The sequence below is a fragment of the Cydia pomonella genome, chromosome 2 (assembly GCF_033807575.1).
Source record: "Cydia pomonella isolate Wapato2018A chromosome 2, ilCydPomo1, whole genome shotgun sequence".
In the NCBI taxonomy this organism is placed as follows: Eukaryota; Metazoa; Arthropoda; class Insecta; order Lepidoptera; family Tortricidae; genus Cydia; species Cydia pomonella.
In genome coordinates this window covers 31,951,055-31,970,337 of record NC_084704.1, presented here as the reverse complement: position 1 = coordinate 31,970,337, position 19,283 = coordinate 31,951,055, and the positions used below count along the sequence as shown (strand labels likewise).

General features: G+C 35.2%; 2 protein-coding genes and 1 long non-coding RNA gene across 4 annotated transcripts in view; 1 reads left to right on the top strand and 2 right to left on the bottom strand.

Moving 5' to 3' along the window:
• LOC133515367 (vesicular glutamate transporter 1) overlaps positions 1-8,085 on the top strand; it is a 53,245-nt gene extending 45,160 nt beyond the window's left edge. Inside the window, 9 exon segments of the mRNA XM_061847895.1 lie at positions 208-462; positions 2,477-2,670; positions 3,056-3,218; positions 3,394-3,501; positions 3,667-3,816; positions 3,818-3,853; positions 4,243-4,428; positions 5,304-5,480; positions 6,083-8,085. Coding sequence (XP_061703879.1) covers positions 208-462; positions 2,477-2,670; positions 3,056-3,218; positions 3,394-3,501; positions 3,667-3,816; positions 3,818-3,853; positions 4,243-4,428; positions 5,304-5,480; positions 6,083-6,292 — 1,479 coding nt within the window. The 3' untranslated portion in view covers positions 6,293-8,085.
• Positions 1,076-3,738, bottom strand: LOC133515369 (uncharacterized). Its single transcript, XR_009799015.1, has 2 exons — positions 3,694-3,738; positions 1,076-1,291 (listed from the first exon to the last, which is right to left on the bottom strand). It is a non-coding gene; the product is annotated as an uncharacterized LOC133515369 (long non-coding RNA).
• A 6,930-nt stretch (positions 8,086-15,015) lies between the features above and the next one.
• LOC133515368 (phospholipase A1 member A) overlaps positions 15,016-19,283 on the bottom strand; it is a 29,754-nt gene continuing 25,486 nt past the window's right edge. For both annotated transcript variants that reach the window (XM_061847897.1, XM_061847896.1), the window contains exons 5-7: positions 18,717-18,908; positions 17,903-18,071; positions 15,016-17,665 (exon numbers count right to left, since the gene is read on the bottom strand). In XM_061847897.1, coding sequence (XP_061703881.1) covers positions 17,548-17,665; positions 17,903-18,071; positions 18,717-18,908 — 479 coding nt within the window. In that variant the 3' untranslated portion in view covers positions 15,016-17,547. The remainder of the gene's footprint in view (positions 17,666-17,902; positions 18,072-18,716; positions 18,909-19,283) is intronic.

Here is a 19,283-nt window from a genome sequence, read left to right as displayed (position 1 = left end):
GTAAGTCTTTAGCCATGATACCGAACCCGTGAAGGTTACAAAAACGAAAAGGGTGTTGCAACTTTAGTTGTGTATGCGAAAATGTCTGCGATCTGGCAATGAATGCTCTTTGAATACCAAAATATTTACTCTTTCCTATTAAATTCTAAAATTGTACGCTGATCAAACATCAATACACATATTATAAGACCAGAACATTGTTAACAGACATCAAGTGGCATCAAAGAAGACACACCATTCAACTGGACGGTAGAAGTAGAAGCCTCCATCGATTCCTCCTACTTCTTCGGCTACTTCATCACGCAGCTGCCGGGTGGTTTCCTGGCGTCCATGTATCCGGCCAACAGGATCTTTGGGGCGGCCATTGTGGCGTCCGCCATCTTTAACATGGCTATCCCTGGTGCCATGGCTGTGGGGCCAACTGCAGTCGTGCTATTGAAGGTCGCGCAGGGATTTGTTGAGGTGAATCTAAATGGACTGCTGGTTTTTTTTTCATGAGCATATGTCACCTTGAACTAAATCTATTTTAATCTATATTTATAAAAAAAATCGAAGCAAATAAACTGTGGTAAGAATTACTTCATTCATATGTTAATAGAATATATAGAATAGGTTGTCCATCGTGGTTCAACGTGGAAACGCGGCAAGCGTAATGGGCACCTTTGCGCCGGGAACGATGCGGGGTGGGTTGTTCGAATAGTTTTTATGGGTTAGTTTAGGTTTAGTTTAATTTGTATGTTAATTACATGTTATGCACTTGAAAAGTCCAAGGAAAAAAACGGTATGAGTTATTTTTTTATGGTTCCATAATTACTTAAATTTTTTTGGTCATCCTATAATGTTTACAGTATATACATGATATCCAGGAAATAGACAAATTCCCGGCTAGAATTCTTTTTAGTGGGAGATTTAAGAGACGCTTTTGTAATATGAGAAAATACTAGGTATTTATTATTAAAATCTTTATTTACTACTGTCCTACAACTCTTCATCGAAGAACCTAAAAATATGAATGCTTCTTTTTATTTCATTCTTCCGAAAAAAAATAGGACGATCGATTGTAAACGACAATGCATTGTGTAACAGCACATATTACGTACTCATACCATTTAATAATAGAACAAAGAGGGTGAAGATGAACATGTAACAAGTAAAATGTCATACGTTTTAAATTTTGAACATTTGGCATTGGTCGGATCGTGCCTTCGCATGATGAGGCCTATTACGAACGCTCCGAATTTCGAGGGCCCGTCTATCGTTCTGCTCGTCACGTTTGGATTTTACTCCCCTTCTGTAGACAAACAACATTTTGCATATTACAGCTTTTCTACATGGTGTAATGTAGTCTTTAGGAATGCATTAGCAGCGCATTAGTGCCGCTCGGCGGAAGCGGTCGGTGCGATCCCTTATTAATAAATGTAAACAACATCGGATAATGATATTAACATAATAGTGGTCATGCATTTTTTATCATGAATACGAGGTAAAGAGATAATCGCCTTTTATAAAACGATGTTTTATAAAAAGTGTGAAAAGCGGTAAGTAGCCAACAAACTTATCAAAAACGGCGCGAAAAATCTAATTAAAGCATTCACTGCTAAGCTAGACTTTTCGGCCTATAGGATACTTTTTCTGCAAAAAAGCGAATAAGCGAAAAATATCTTCGTATTAGCGTAGCGATAACTTGTGTTGTTTAGCGTTCAATGGGTATCTAATTTTGAGACTACATATATCATACGTCAGGATCATTTAAAGGATTTTTTTTAATATAAATTATCCTGCTTCTTTTTTATAATGAAGTGGGTGATCGTCGCTCTAATGCCGTTCGTTTTTTTCCCAATTTTTACATACGAGTGTACATGGTATTCCTATTTTCCTATTTGGATCACGTTTGAGTGGTTTTACAATTTAGCCTCCACCGTATCCATTCTTAATCGCTTTCAAGTACAGTCGGCATCGATTCCGATGTTCAAAAGCCTCTTTAGGATTACGCGGGTCCCGTTGCTATGGCGACGTATTTGCGCGCCCGTGTATCGCGACTTAGCTGACTCCTCAATACCCATGATATCCCCTTAAATCTAATCATTGATAACTGTAGATATACTGACAAAAGAATCCCATTTTATGGGATGCTTTGTCAAAAGTTTCTATTGACTGATATATCTCACAGAAATATTTAGATGGCCTTATAGAAGTTTTATATTTAGGTAGCTACCTATATGTTTCATGAAGTTTACGAGTAGCATCTTTTTATATTTACGTTTTAAGTTTCGAACGCGCGTTTACAATCACTATGTAAGGTTTGACTAAACTTTATTGGACTGCTGCTTTGAAATATAGGTAGGTACATACTTTAAAAAAAGTGAGAATGCATACCTACAGCCAAATGTTACTTGACAGTTTTTTTTATATGTGAAAGTAAACACAAAATCTATTCGCAAACATCTTAATACGTCATCCTAATTTGTCTGTTCAGGGTGTGACGTATCCTTCATGCCACGGTATCTGGCGCATGTGGGCGCCTCCGCTGGAGCGCTCGCGGCTGGCTACGTTGGCCTTCTGCGGGACATATGCGGGCATCGTCATTGGCATGCCTCTTTCTGGGATGCTGTCGGATTACATCGGGTGGCAGGCGCCGTTCTACTTCTACGGAGTATTCGGTCTTATATGGTAAGTTAGTAAACTTAAGTTAGTAAAAGTTAGTAAAGTGTTTGTTTTTAAATGATGCGTTTAGTATTTACTTGAGGAGGAACCCATTGTAGTCACACTTCATCATTATTTTGCTATAAAAGAGGATCTTTCTTACAATTTAATAGACAGTCGGTAGCCCCCTTTGTCCAGGACTTGATCGGGAAATTGTTAATGATGAAAAATTCGTTGAAATTGGGGAAACTCTGCCGTTAATATTAAAATAAATAATCGCAATCATATTATTATAAAAAAATCACCAAATGAGTTACTCACTTTGGTCTTGAAAGTCTTGATCATAAAGCTGTAATAAATAGTTATTGCTGAGGGGTCTTTGCTACATCTAACTTTGTATGTTATTGTATAGGTACTGTATGTGGCTGTGGCTGGTGTTCGAGCGGCCGAGCAAGCACCCGCACATCGCCGGCAAGGAGATGGCCTACATCGAGCAGTCTCTCGGCACCGCCTCGCAGGCCCCCATGCCCAGCTTTTGGGGCACGCCGTGGAAGGCCTTTTTTACGTCACCCCCAGTAAGTTAACATTATGCATGTAGCATACTTGTCTTATTTTGTTTCCCAATATTGATTTTCATTACCTACCTACTACAGTACCTACTATTATCTCCCTGCAACATTTAAAGATCTTAAGACACTTGATTTTTTAAATCTTGTGCCATTTTTGAATGTATTTTTTTTTCTGTTTCAGGTATACGCCATTATTGTAGCGAATTTTTGCAGAACATGGAATTTCTGTTTGCTAGTTATATTCCAGTCTGCATATTTTAATTCAAGATTTCAAATGCAAATCACAGAGGTGAGTAACTATTAAAAATAGGGTACACACATCTTACTCGAAAATATAACCCATATCTCTTATGTATGCGAATACAGAACTATGGGATATGTCCACTGTACATGGCATGAACATCCGTTTTATGCAACTTAATACCAAACTCACTGTGGTATCTTATTGTTATAGTCTGGCTTCGTGGGCGCGATTCCCCACCTGATTATGACATCGCTGGTGCCCATCGGCGGCATGTTGGCCGACTACCTGCGCAAGAGTGGCACGATGACTACCACCAACGTGCGCAAACTGTTCAACTGCGGAGGGTTCGGGCTGGAGGCGTTTTTTCTTTGTTCTTGTTGCCTATGCCGATAACAAGGTAAGTTTGAGTATATAGTCAACATTTAATTAACCCTTACTAAAGCAGAAGGATCTCAGAAAGTACGCAAAATTGAACTCTACCATACTATTATACTAAAATTATTTGTATAAATTAATTGTTATGAATTTGCTATATGAAATGATTCATACATGAAGTCTACGTGCTTGTCTTTCAGTGCGTTATAGTTCAAAAACCGCCGTTCTTTTTTTCTGCAATCACTTTTCGTATTCTGTGAAGAGGCAAACCCATACATTTTCATGATACTACTCCCATCACACGGACTTGATTATATGAACTGCACCTATACCTGAGTCAAAGAAGTTTTCTTTAAAATCGCGCAAATATTTCAGAATTAACATTATTATGTATTAATCTCCCTTTGTCAGTACGTGGCGACTATAGAACTAACGCTGGGCGTGGCATGCAGCGGTTTCGCCATCTCCGGCTACAATGTGAACCATCTGGACATCGCGCCTCGATACGCCTCTATCCTCATGGGCCTGTCCAACGGCATCGGTACCATAGCCGGCTTTGTGGTGCCTATCGTCATCAACTACATAACGCAGGAGAAGGTAGGTGAACATTGTATGGATCTCTGCCCACTTTATTGAGGCATCCTTAAAACTGAATGGCATAAAGGGAAAGTCGAACATTAGACGAAAGAAAGGAAATAGTGTAAGGACTAATTGCAGTTATTTTGATTCTTATTTTGTCGATTGTAAAATGATTGTATAATAGGTAATAATGCTGTTGTATTCTTTAATTTGTTATAACCCTCGACTCGTAAAATGCACATAATGTAAAATCGTCAGCATCAGCTATTCACAGATAAAATTATTTTGCATTTCCTGCCTCAGTTTAAAGTCCTTACGTTATATTGAAATGTTGAATGCGACCCCACCGTATCGCTCCTCGGCGATAGCTGGCGCAACAAAAAGGACATTCGGCCGTAGCTAATTTTAAAAAGGAAATCGAGCTCCGAGCGAGTTGTGTTCGGAATATGAAATGAATCGCTTTGTGGGTGCGCGGCGATGCGTTACTTCGGAGTATGAAACAGTATTTATGAGTTAGCACTTTATTATGGTGCTTTCCTGCTGCGGTAGTGCGCTTCGATACCTTTGTTTTATGCATAAGGTTGCGATAAATATGTTAAAATCATCTCTGTATTGATATTGATTCAGGTTTTCATTTAATCTTTATAAACAATGTACCTACCAGATTTATTCTCGTTTTAAAATCTTACCTAACATATGCAACATCAACATTTTCTATGACATTTCCACACTTCAAATTCAGTTTACAGTTAGCTATATCCTATATCTATATCCGACTATATCTTGACATTTTTGGTTTAAAGAGGCAATGAAAGAAAATACACTGATCACGCTTCTTTACTATTTCACTGTGTTTCAAAATATCGCCAACCAAACATCTGATATTGGTGCAGGATAAACTCGAAAAAGCAATAACAGAGTGGCGCGAGGTGTTCTTAATGGGCGCGACGGTGCACTTCATCGGCATTACCATCTACGGCATCTTCGCGTCGGGAGAGCTGCAGTCGTGGGCTGAGCCCCCGCCTTCTTACGAGTCGCCTATCAAGGCTAAGGACCATGAGACCACCTTCGTAAGTACTAGCAATCGTGATGTATACTTATTGTCGCATCTTCGCGTCGGGCGAGATGCAGTTATAGGCTGAACCACCACCTTCTTACGAGTCGCCTGGCGAGGCTAAGGACCATGAGACCACCTCCGTAAGTATCGTTCGTAATCGTGTATACTTACTGTCGCATCTTCGCGTCGGGCGAGCTGCAATCATCGGCCGAGCAACCGCCTTCTTACGAATCACCCGTCAAGTCTAAGGATCATGATGCCACCTTTGTATGTACTAACAATCGTGTATTTTGACTAATTGCATCTTCGTATCATGTCTTGGGCCGAGGCACTGCCATCTTGTTACGAGTCACCTCTTAAGTCTTAGGACCGTGAGATCATCTTTATAAGTATTAAAAATACTGTATATTGATGCACCTTTGCGTTGAGTGCGTTGCTGATGTCGATGGAGCTAACCCACAGCTCTTTTGTGAGTCCATTGTGAAATCTAAGGAGTATGAGACCACCTTCATAAGTTGCTATTAACAATCACGTATTCATATACCTATACTAAAATCTTGTTTCTTAAACCGCGTAAGATTATTTGTCTTTAAACTTATTATTTTTGAAATCTAGATGGGCGACCCATCAGCGCCACTAAAGAGCAGCTCACCACCGGCGTACGGTGCGGTGGCGCCGCCGCGGCCGCCCGCGCCCGGTGCCGCGCCGGCCCCGCAGGCCCACGTTCCGAACAACCCCTTCGTGTCCGGCGCCTTCTACCAGGCGGAGCCCGTGCAGCCCCCGGCCCAACAGTACCCCGAGCTCACGGATGACGGCACTTACTAGATTATAGCTCAATGCGGTACTAGACTTGAGGTTTGATTTTCAGTTCTATAAGATTCAGAAAAATGTTTTGGTAGAGGATCTCATACAGTGGGGTATCGTCATACAATGATATGAAAGGTATAATGCAAAAATCAAAACTTTGGCTTAATCTATATTCAAACAAATGTAAATCTTGCTTCTTGTCTAGTATTATATTGAGGTTTATGATTTTCTATCACTGATATTTTCAAAGATTTTGTGCTCACTATAGTATTTTCCAACTAGTTGACCACTCGATGTGAGCGCCGCCCCTTGCTCGGGTGGTGAACTAGTCCTAATCGAGTAGATAGGTGCAATTACATGTGCTGTTATCTCGCCATGGTTAGCTTGTACTACGTCATATCGTTATAGAAATTAATAGTACCTGTTCAGATCTTCATTATTTTTTTATACACACAGACATTGTGCTACATCGTATTCATATTAAAACCCGTTCAGGTTGAAGTCTATATTATGTTGCTCGGTTTAAACCGTGCTGATTTTCTTCATAGCTTAAAAAAGTTTGTATTGTTATATTTATTGACATATCATCAAGTAATAAAATATACCTTAGGGTCGTTTTTTATTCATTTTCTTTTAAGGTGTGTGACCATTTTGAGCAGCCTCGTCCAAGGCATTATATTGTGCGATTACTCTGTTTTGTTATTACCAACCAAGCACATATTATACCAAGTTGACAATTGTCATCTGACACTGACAATCCAATGGTATCTAGCGACCATTGGTTTGTTTTTGCTCATAAATAAACAACAAACTGTCATTGTCAGGTTATAATTGTCGAAATAGTGAAACATGCCATTTTCTCGATATTTATTTTAGTCACTCGTTGCGACAATGCCGAGCCTCAGCAAATGTGAACACACGTTACTGATTGTTAAATGCATGAGTCCCATAGATATGTATACATTGCTCTCTTGTTGCTAATTGTTGTAAAATGTTTATATCTTTAAAAATAAGTATGTAATTTAATTGTTCAAATTTAGATTTACCTGTACCTATTTAAATATAAAACAATATTATAGACGTAGAAATATATTATGTACTTACTAGAGAATGTTAACTACAGAGGGAAGTAATGCAATCATTGTTTAATAATTACATGTGTATTGTTTGCAAGCTTTGTGTTGAAATTATTTTGTTATATTACTCACTAAGTTTAAAAGACGTTACAAAAAATACAACGCCTAAATACATTTTTTATTTTGAGCTTTGTGATTGCTTGTAATATAAGTCATTTAGAAGGATCATTAGGTGAATTATCCAATGTACGTATAATAATATCAGTAGTATCTGTGCTGAGGACTTTGTTATCACAATGCTTTGAAATTGTATATATGTAGCAAGTTTCCATTAATATATATTATGGATTTGAAATCTAAAACACATTTCCCCGTCTTCCTAGCGTAACTCGATCTATATGTAGGTAATAAGATTAAAGAAAATATTTAATCTGGGGTAAATAAGTTTAAAGAAATTAAAGTAAATTTGTGTTTTAAAATAAGTATACCAAAGGGGTTAATAATGTGAAAAATTAGTGTGAATTTGTTATTTTTTGTTATTATTGTAGTCAAGTTTAGTCAATTGAAACACTCCATTGAGTTTCCACTATTCGAGAGTCGTTCGTGAATCGAAAAGTTGTATTAGTTATATGTAATTCAGTTTCAGTAATTCAACCACATAGTCAATATTGTGATAATAGATCGTTAAGAAGAAAATATTGATCATACTAATAAAATAACTCTACGCAAATAATATTCTCAGGAATCTCGTACAACATTCGCATTATTTCTAAGTAATATTGACATTTTAGGTACCTATATAGGTGTAGATTGTTTCATCACAAATTACGGATCTCATTACTACATGCACGTAAGTAGTTAGTATTATACTCATATTATTCACCTACCAACCAACTAGTTTATCATAAACATGCACTTTTGTAAATATATATGCACACCGTAAAATAAATCTAAAATGCACAAAGTTTAGGATAATCCTTTCTCACCTATTGGATGTAAATACACTATTAGTATACTAACACATAATGACACAATATTGCTTTAAAACATTTATTTTTCACCTTATTGTTTCTGGGTTTAAAGCACGGCACCAATTTTCAGTCTCACCTTCACTAGTAGACTCGCACGTTGCACTTTACCTACACAAATGTTATAATCAAGTCGTAGTAAACTGTTTGTTCTCATCAAAAAGCTCCCATGTCTGGAGGAGCTGATCAAAAACCTATTCTCACTATTGGTGTTTACTACAAGCAAAACTTAGTGGCTTACTTGACAATAGAGCTTCACGGCAACCTATATTCCACAGGGTATGCATCAACGACAATATGGAAAAGCAGGTTTGTGACAATAATTCATGACTGATGTTGGATAAGAGACTAGCGTAAGAACACTTGTTATGCGGTGCACGTTAAAATTTAGAAAATGTGTGCAAAATATACGAAAGATGCCGTTATTTTAACCCAGATTACTATAACTTTAGTAGTTAGATATTTTTTAACAAACATGGCCAGTGTCATCATGCAGGCCACATCAATGGAAGACAGATATTAACGCTAAATAGCAACAATAAATAATACATTAAGACAATGAGTGGTTGGATATAGTATACATGACATAGTAAAGTCTGAATGCAAGAAATTCGCATTTAATAAAAACAACAAGTCATTTCTATTTATATACATTATAGCCAGGTTAGGTCATACTTAATATAATTCTGTTATTAGTTGGTTTGTTGGACATGGGTGATAATTATCATAGGTGTAGGCATGTTAAAATACAACAACCTTTCAACGGATTGCTGGGCGCCAATTGGAGTAGTTCAGTGAAACTTCGTCTAAACATATCTGTGAATATTTTTTACTTTCCAAGGAGATATAAAATTGTAGTAACTAACATCATTTATTATTTTCATGTCATTAGATTCATGTCTTAAATTATAATATAGAGCAAGTGGTTGTTTTAAAGAATCTCTACACCGTCAATTTCTGTGTTGTAAAATATTTTGACTAACTTTCAAAATATTACTTGAATGTGTAGTATTTTGTATCATGACTTAGAAAGTTAATAATTTTAGCAATAATACAATTGTTTAAAGTGACGTTGACGATCATTCTTAAACTAACTGGTATCTCAGTTCTTTTCAAAGACTGTGAAACTTTGATAAAACGTTTGGATTTTAAAGATTTGTATATTTGGTATGAGCTAGAAAAATATATAAATGTGAAAATATAAACTATGACAAATCTAATCACCAAAAAGTTTTAATATTGTGTCATATTTCTAGATATTATGTTGCGACGACGTTTATTACAGGTAGGAAGACGTACAATAATGTGTTATAAGAAGTTTTACTGGACGTAATTTATAAAAAAGGATCCAACTCAAAAAAAATCTGTCAATAAAATTTGAAATTTCTGTCAAAAAGAAAAGTCATTCATTTGAATGACTAATTTTTGATGATGGATCCTTTTCGCTAAACTACGTCCAACTCTTCAAGAGTCGCAAATTATTTTTGTTCTTTAAATTAAAATAATATCCCATCCCCTACTTCACCAACATGACAATTGTCACCCGACAGTGACAATTTCACGTAAGTTTTTGGATCGATAAGCAGCAAGGTATCTTGGGAGCAAGAAATACTAGTTCACCAATCTAATACTAATAATCCCTGTACGTTATTGGGCCAGCTGGTGAAGATGTAGCCGAACTACCATCGTTACTCGATATATAAAAACTTACCGAGAATTGTCAGTATCATATAACAATTATCAATTTGGTTAAATATCTAAGGAACTGAAAAACTTTGTAAAGTTATATTAAATATTAAAAATAATTGGCAATTGAGTCATATAATTATATTACATGTAAACATTCTGGTCGAGTTTTAACTTGACGACTAATAATTTGTGTAATAATTTAACATTCTATTTATTAACATGGTCATTTTTGTTAAGAATGGCTGAACTCAATCATATCATAATATATAAAAGAATCAATGATAATTTTCACGATGTCCAATGTCTATGGCGGAAAGGGTACCGATCACCCGGTCACTTGTTTGACGTGCACTATTTAGTAAGATAAGTTAGCGTAATACTCATTGTAATTGTAATTAAATTTATCCATAGTCAGTAATTATCGAATGAGTTATTGATACTTGAGAAGAGCCGTGCCAGGAGTTGACACTTGACGTCAATCCATCTCGCTCGCACAGATGGATTGGTGCGATAGAGAGGGAATGCGGCCGAGTTTACGCAGACGCTAACATAAATGTCTAACACCAACTCGTGGTAGCTGTGCTAAAGTGGCTAAATGTCACGTATGTAGTTGTCAGTGCGTGTGACTTTACTTTCTAAAAAAGTCTAGTTAGTAAAATAATTTTGCAATAAAGTTTCACGTGTGACATACGGTTTGTATTATCATGCAGCATATGGTGTTAAAAAGGGTGAATGATTTGTTTATTTTTCAAAAATCATACGCGTTATTTATTATGTTTTTGTGCGTATCTAGTTTTAATAAGAGAATTACAACATTATTTAAGAACGAGCGCACACTAAGTTCAGGGTATTGTTATTTTTCAATTACAATTAATTTATTAATTTTGATTTTAATAATTTAATGGGAGGAGTATTCTGATTGTAATTACAAGTTAATTGATCAGGATTTTTACGAATATGATATATCCGTTTCCGTAGTGACGATTTTGTTTGAAGAAATCCAGATCACATTCATAAACTGTTATTACAATCAGAATATGCTCCCAGGTCCTACGTATATAGTATAGCAAACTTTTAGTACATTTTAATTTCTATCAATTTTTTATTTATTTAAATCATTGTACATGCATTACTAGGTAAGTTAAATATACGACAATAATTATATTCTTAAAAGGGGTGATCTCACTCTATAAGGCTGTGTTGACAATAATGTTCCCTTGGGGAACGACAATTAGCCTGTATAATTAGAATGTAATGAAATATAATAAGTGTTACAATATAAAATTTTCGCTACATAGGATTATTATTCTTTAAAATATATAAACTTACTTTTGAATATTTAATTTATTTCATTTTGAAAACTCGTACTTAAGGGCAGAGACAATAATATTTTAAAACATATAGTAATCGCAATAATTTGAAGTAAATTTTGCGATAATATGTACATATACTCGGCTCAACTTTTTATTCGTCTATGTATATATCGATTTGAGATCATCGTTTAGAATTCCGTTGTTGTATTAAATTTATACTTCATGTATCATCAGTGGCCGTGTACTACAGCGACTAGCATAGGGCTTATCGCGAAAAACGTAAATCAATATTTCGTTATCTGTCTTTCTATCGCTCTTGCATATTCGAGCTATAGAGAGGCATATAAAGAAATTTCAATTTTCGTTTTCCACGGTAGGGGCTTTGTTCCGTTCTGTATGTGTTAATGTAGACAGTTTCACAAGAATGCTGTGTTTAGGATATAAAAATTCTCACAAATTTGTACCATTTGGTTGTTTTGATAATCAGTTATCTTTTTATAATAATGTAAATAGTTCAAATGCGGATGCGGTGTTTATAGAACATTCATCGTTATGTTTGCTATTTCTTAGATTTATATTTTTTTAACACTCGTTAAAAGAACATGGAAATGCGTATAACTATAGTAGCTTTAAAAATAATAAGAAAACTAATTATAACATAGATAATTGATGTACTTACAATAGACTAAACAAATTTCGAATGTTTTCATGCAGAGAAACTTGGTTTAATATCGTCAAGTGTATGTACCTACGTAAAATATTAAACTGTATGAATGAAGATTTCTCACTCTAGCACCACCATTCTAGAGAGGCCAAAATCAGGTTGATATAAAAAAAATCGTTTCCACGATAATACTGGCGTTAAGTAAATTTCTCTGCATGGTTACAAGTCAAAGTAATATTGAACATAAGCCTTGAAGTAAGTATTAATTGCACAAAGGCACTGATTTGTCAATTACTGATTAGACTCATGTTTAAGGATTTGCTTTCTAAGTCCTTATATTGACAACTGCTGTAAATAATTTGTGTCGCTTACGTCACATTTGATCCTGTTGCGTTATTCTCTATTCAACCCTTAAATGCATGGTGTACACTTCCTTATAATAACATAAAATAAAAGTCCATATAATTGTATGCTTAGAAACATTTTTACCAAGCTTCTGTATTATGCAATAAGCTACCGTTTTTTTCATTAGTTTGTTGGACGTAGATTGATTTGTCTTCGGCTCAGTAAACAATAAATACTTTGACTTAGCCCTAGACTGAGAAAACTATTATATAATCTTTGACTGAGGTACCTTCTACTGGTACCTTCACTGTTATTGTCTCGAGTTAAGTGTTGGGGCTATTAAAAGGGCTCATTTATACGGTGCGAGAATTTGATATCATCGGAGAGGTAGTTGATCGGTCTGTTGAATTGGTTGTAACCTCAATAGTCCGCAATGTAACTTAAGTCGCATGCCAGTTTGCGCGCCGTATGTGCCTTAATGGTTAAAGATGAGAGGAGATTGATATATTATTATGTCTGAAGTCGTTTTATTCGATATAAAACCTTATTTTTCGCATTCAAAAACAAAATATAAAGCCATGCATTAAAGGATTGATACCATTTGTAGGTAACATAAAAGGTTTAATCGGTAATTTACTTCATTAACATTACCTTGTGTGTTGTTTGACTTGTTTATTACTAACCGCAAGCGGTGGTAAAAGCAGAAAAGAATCTCCAGCGGTAATGCATCTGCAGCGGTTACACCATGTTGACAATTGTCATCTGACACTGACAATTCGGCATTACTATTTTCAAATGATGTCGTTTGACTCTATGTAATCATAGAAACGTATAAACATTAATTTCATAATACGTATTGCCAATTGTCATTGTCGATTTGGTGAACCAGGAGCCAAAAAGTTTTTTGTATTTTATTTTGTCATATTGTCTCAATTATACTGTCGAAAACAAAAGTAAATTACGAAGAGTAGAAAAAACAGTATCTTCAGAATTAAGTAGATTATTACTGTAGTATGTGCTCAGTTAAGGTCACGTGGTTAAGACATTGGTCGGCATTTAGTTTCAATCTGGCCTATCATAACTAGTAATTAGGAGTTGTACAAAACAAACAGGCTTTAATTTACTAACTTAACAATAGATTTCGCTTCCGATTCTGGCCCGATCATGTCATTGCGACATATTGCCATGGCTGAAATAAAAGGTCAGTGACAGTTCTCAGTGTCAACTGTCAAGTTAGTAAAATAGGTGTCACTATTTTTACAGTTCAGTAAATCAAAAATATTTTACAGTTGAGTTCATAAATATGTATACATTTTTCACCTTATTGCAATGGATTAACTGAAGAAAAGGATTCGTATTTATTAACTCGACTGTAACATAAAGGTAGTTTCGGAATAATTGTTAACAAAGAAACAGAACTTCTGTTGTGTGTTGCTGTATTTTTGGATAACATCGTGTAAAGTATATATGGTTATCCGAGTTCTTTGAATGAATTTAATATTGAAAATGATTGTAAATAAAAAAGTGGGTTGAAGTGTTTGATAAGGTTTCAGGTATATGTGGTTTGATAAATATAAGCTTGCAAGCTCTTAAAGTGTCAGATGTGTCTATAAATTTCAAAAATAAGAAAATAAGTGTTTAAGATGAAGAAAATTACAAAGAATAAGACAAAGACGGGGAAATGTGATGTCAAGGTAAAATAATGTGCTCTTGTTGGAGAATACGGGTACGATAGTAATTTTACTGTAAATATTTTAACTATGGTTTCTCATTCTGAAATTTCGTTAAACTCTAGTTGACATTGTAGGTGTACATTTCAAAGAAAATGTGGTCGATTCAATGTACGCATGTTGATACTTCATACTTAATCGAGTTCAATATTAATGGTTGTTTAATATTTACTTATTTGGCTGAGTTAATACTGGAGTGCTTGTATCAGCCACGGTTCATTATAATTACTAACAATGGAGCTATTTTTACTCATCCCATATTTGTATGAATACTTACATTATATTTTGTTCGGCATAATGATTATTTTTACGTATGATGGCACCTACACTGTTTTTTCTCACTAGAAATTTAAAGTCGTCACCAGCAGAAACTTTCTTTAGCTGCAACCGATAATTGAAAAAAACAAACATTTCTTACTTTGGCTGATGCAAGTGAAACATTCTATTACTTAGTTAAATAAGAAATTAAAATATCGATGAATCAAAAATACCTTATATTTCCTGTTTTTGGTATTGATGTTGCAAAGGATATAGTAGTTTAATTAATCATACATTAATCAAGTAGTTACATAATTTGTCATAGATTAATAATGTATTTTAAATCGTACTTTTCTAGTGCATTTATATTTTAACTCTTTTCTCATTGTTATATTCGGCTTCGACTTGTTATCTACTGTATAAAAATATTAAAACTTCTTTTTTTGTCTTTACTTCATGTGCTTGTATATTTCTGATAGAGTTTTAGCTAAATGTTGTTTGAGTTAAATGGTGACATTATCTTCCCTATTAATAAATGTATAAAAATTTTGTCCTTTATTTTATTGCCAGTGCCTTAATAAAACATAAACACTATTTATTTTTTCACTACTTACTCGTACAATGCAAAAATACAAAAAAAAAACATATTTTTTAAATATATTTGTCTTCTTAGGTAAGGCATTCATAATATGGATATAAAAGCAAAACACATAAAGACATCATAATATTATGTTTTCTACTCGATAATTCAGAAGAAAGGTAAATGAATGGTTAAAGTTATTTGAGTTTCTACTTTCCCGAAAATCTTAATATAATCACTTAAATATAACTGTTTACAAAGATATACACAAATGTAGTGTAATTGGAATTAACAGAGTTGATTAAGAATTGGGCGGTAAATTTGGCCTCTAGTAACCACTTTTTTTACGTATTGTAATGATTCTAACCACGAGAACTACAAATTCCAATGGCCATAATAATAGTTTATGTGCCTGCTACATAATAAAAGGCATTAAAATACACGAGTGTGTGTTTAAGAAACGAACGAAGTGAGTAATGCCTAATTATGTACAGTTACATACCCTATTTTATCTACACACATATTATAAACTTTCTATGATAGATTCATTAATCCAAATTACAGCCAACGTTGGGACAACGATGCATCGTTGCTTTCTTGACGGAACTCGCGGATATGTGGTGGCGTCACCGAAATATTTTTATCTCTCATTTTATACGCACTTTTTGATATAGTTACTTTAAAACAACAAAATATATTCATTTTATACTTAAAACTAATGAAAAGATAAACTGTACGGTAAATGAAAACTTATTTCACACATGTCACGCATTTGTAGTTTTTTTTTAATTCACAGACAAACTAGAGTCGGGGGCCTTTTCCGTATCATTCGATACAAACTAACATGCGAGATATGTCAAAATTGTATGCAATTGACATTTCATTTCGAACAAATAGGCATCTCGATTGATATTAGAAAAGAGGGCAAATCGAATTGTTTTTTTTTTCAGAGTTGTTCCAAATTTGAATGTATAACCAAATCGATTTTGATGTAGTTATGAAGCAATTAAAACATAATCACAGATAAGAAATTTGTTGTAACAATACAGTTTATCGTAATATTGGCCATTATTTGCGGATTTTTAAGGCATCATAGAGGGTTTATGACATGTGTGTAGATAAACTAATCATTTGCCCATATATTATAACCCCGCAACCGAGCCAGCAACTCTGTGGCAGGTGTACGTCAACGTTATACTACGGACAAATTGAGGAACAAAAAATATTTTATTCTTTCTTTTTAAACACACCAATATTTTCAAGCAGCAATATTCCCGTAAGAAAAAACGTGATTTCAATTTCAAACAAAATAACAGGCACATAGAAATGCATTTTGATATTAACATTGACATGTTCATTTAAATTCAATTTATTAATTTTAGGGGACGATAAAATTTAAGCAAAGTTCATCGTAATCGCCGACCCTGACATAAAACTGTCATATGCTACGGTATTGCCAGCTCTGTTGCGGGTTTAAAATAATCAATCGCGATCAACTTAAAGCAAGTTTGTAGTGTAACTGTTGTAACATACTCGTACCTATCGCGATGTCTTCTCTGATTACTTCTAAAATTGAAGAAAATTAACATTTTGTATTACACTTAACATAAGTCAACTAAGCATACCGAAAACCGATAAAAGTCCGTAAAACTATCAAGAGTGGCAAATATCACAAACACCTATGACCTATTAATAAATTATATTGGTGAACTATTCAATTGACAAGAAAACACATTGCCTATCTAAGAAGTAAAACTATTATTATTCTGGTAATCAGAACGAACAAACACGCTCTAGCAACTTTTAATAGAATATAAATACAGTCATTTATTTTAACTAATGCTTGGTCACCTAATCAGTTAATACCTAAATTTCCTTAATTTTTTTATGGCAGGAGAAAAATAATTTTTGCTAATTTATTTTTCAATGTTAGTATAAATAAATTGACGTATAACGTGATCAATGTGAAGTTGCTCTGTCGTTGTTCTTACCCCTATTATACGAACTTGACAATTGTCACCTGACACTCAATTAGGAGAAAATTCTTGAGATAACAAGTAACAATGATGCCTAGCAATAATTATTATCTAGTACTTAAGTGAAAACATACGGTGAATCTTCGTTGGGAAAGACCGACGACGACAACAAGGTCAATTGGGACCGTGCGCGTTGGAGGGTCTGCCATCTTGTGGCCTGAATCGGAACCATAAACATGCACATGTACACGTCACGTGTTTTCTTGTGCATAGTGGGTTCTGCCATCTTGTGGGCTACATCGGAACAAAAAACATCACATTTACGCCTCGCGCCAAAAATCTGACGGCTCATGTGCTGCCTCCTACAGTTCATGCACGCTCCCTATAAGGCTCAGAGCGGTGTCTTGAGTCGGGTATACAAGGTGTTCCGCCTTTAGATGTACCAATTGACTCTTAAACAGCGTAATATATTATTGGATGATGTTTACAATTATTCCGCATCCCACGAGAATAAAAAATGTCTAATAAACATTGTTACTATCTTCATGTTTTGTAGCTTAGGCCCGAGACAATTGTCAGGTTGGTATAACAAAGGACTTCTAGTTAGCAGAACCTCAGCTATTAGAGCTGTAAGGATAGGGTGGTGCCGAGCGCAGTCGACGCGACTTGCCGGGGAAACCGCGTGCGTAAGGCGGCTTCGCGTTTGTCGTCACGTAGTACACGCCACGTGCTCTGTAAAAAATAGAACACACATGATTGGTATGAAGGAGAATGCTTGCGAGTCAGCTTGTAATCAAGTCGAAGACAAGAATCTTTTGTAGAGAGTTGAGCCCTTTACAGGTAACTCTCAATTCATTAACGAAAAATTTCAACATGAAATTGTCTTCATGTTAAATCGATGTGTATATACAAATAATCAGAACCAGGTTTTGAGACTTGAGCTTAATGATTATTAAGATGGATCCTTACTTGTGCGTGAGGTGCTCTCCCATGAGCACATACTCGGTGTCCTTAGGTTCACACCAGCCAATGAGGTAGGAGAGTAAACTAGGGCACGGTCCGGCCCAAAAGCCTGCTCGAGAGTTGATCGACTCGATGAAGTACGGCGTCACCTTTGTGTGGTCGCATGAGAGCGTTTCTGGAACGTGTATATTTTGGTATATTTCGATTATCTCGCAAATGTTTTAATTATATAGTTACATAATTTGTAAAAAAAATGTGTTTCAATGGGTGGCAAAGTTTGTTTAACCTTCGTGATTTGAAACCCTCGCATCGTTCAAGATTCCATTTCTGAACCACGAGCGATATCACTATCTCTCTCACTATACCTACGACCTAAGTAAAAAAAAATCAAAAAAAAACGTGAGCTTAAACAAAAACTTTGCCACCTTGTAAAACAAATTCCTATTTTCAATCGCTGTTACGGCGGATATTATGCCTGGTTAGAGTGGTTAGACAGAAAAATTGCTTGAACTTCGCTCTACACTCGCCCCCTATCCACTTAATGCAAATTTCACAAAGACTATAAAAAAACTTAAAGACCTCGCAGTGTAATGTTAGAGCAATAGATGGCGCTAAAATAAGTAAGATTACACCGCCCTCTATTAGATATCAGAGCAAAACTCACTTTCCCGAACTTTCACATTATTCACGTTACTTAAGCCATGTTAGTATATTATTTTGATAAAAGATGGCGCTCTAAAGCCCAAATATTACAGTTTTTATTGGATTGTATAAATTGTTTTTTTTGGTGTTTTTTTTACTTACTACGGAAGTTACTCACGGAAGATGGTGTCATGCGCGCATCCAGGCTGGCTCGAGCCGCCATTGACGTAAAAGTCAGCGTGGCCATTGGGGCCCCATTGGCCAAGTATACCGGCACCTGTGTGCAGGATGTCTACAAATAGGGCGTCCGTGTGGTCTAGGTCTCGAGAACGGTTGTTTCCCATGTAGAATAGGATCGTAGGGTCTAAACCTGAAAAAAACGACAGATTTTAATTGTTTTTTTTTTTTGGGTTAGAAACGGTTAGTTTATCAAATCGGACTAAGGTAAGTTTGCAGTGACAAAGTGTAGTTAATCACTATGAAACAACAAATTACTATGAAACTAAGATGTATGTAATGACACGACCACACTTCGTCTCGTCACAGTCGGTTCAGATTATAGACGGCGGGACAATCATAACATCATGGTGATTCATGGTGTCAAAAGTTCTCAATTTTTTTTACAATAGACACCTCTACCCTATAAAAACATGGCATCAGGCATTAATGGTGCCATACATAGCATGACTGAAGAAAAAACACATAGTTTTTATTTGTTAATAATATTCAAACCAATTGCAGTTTA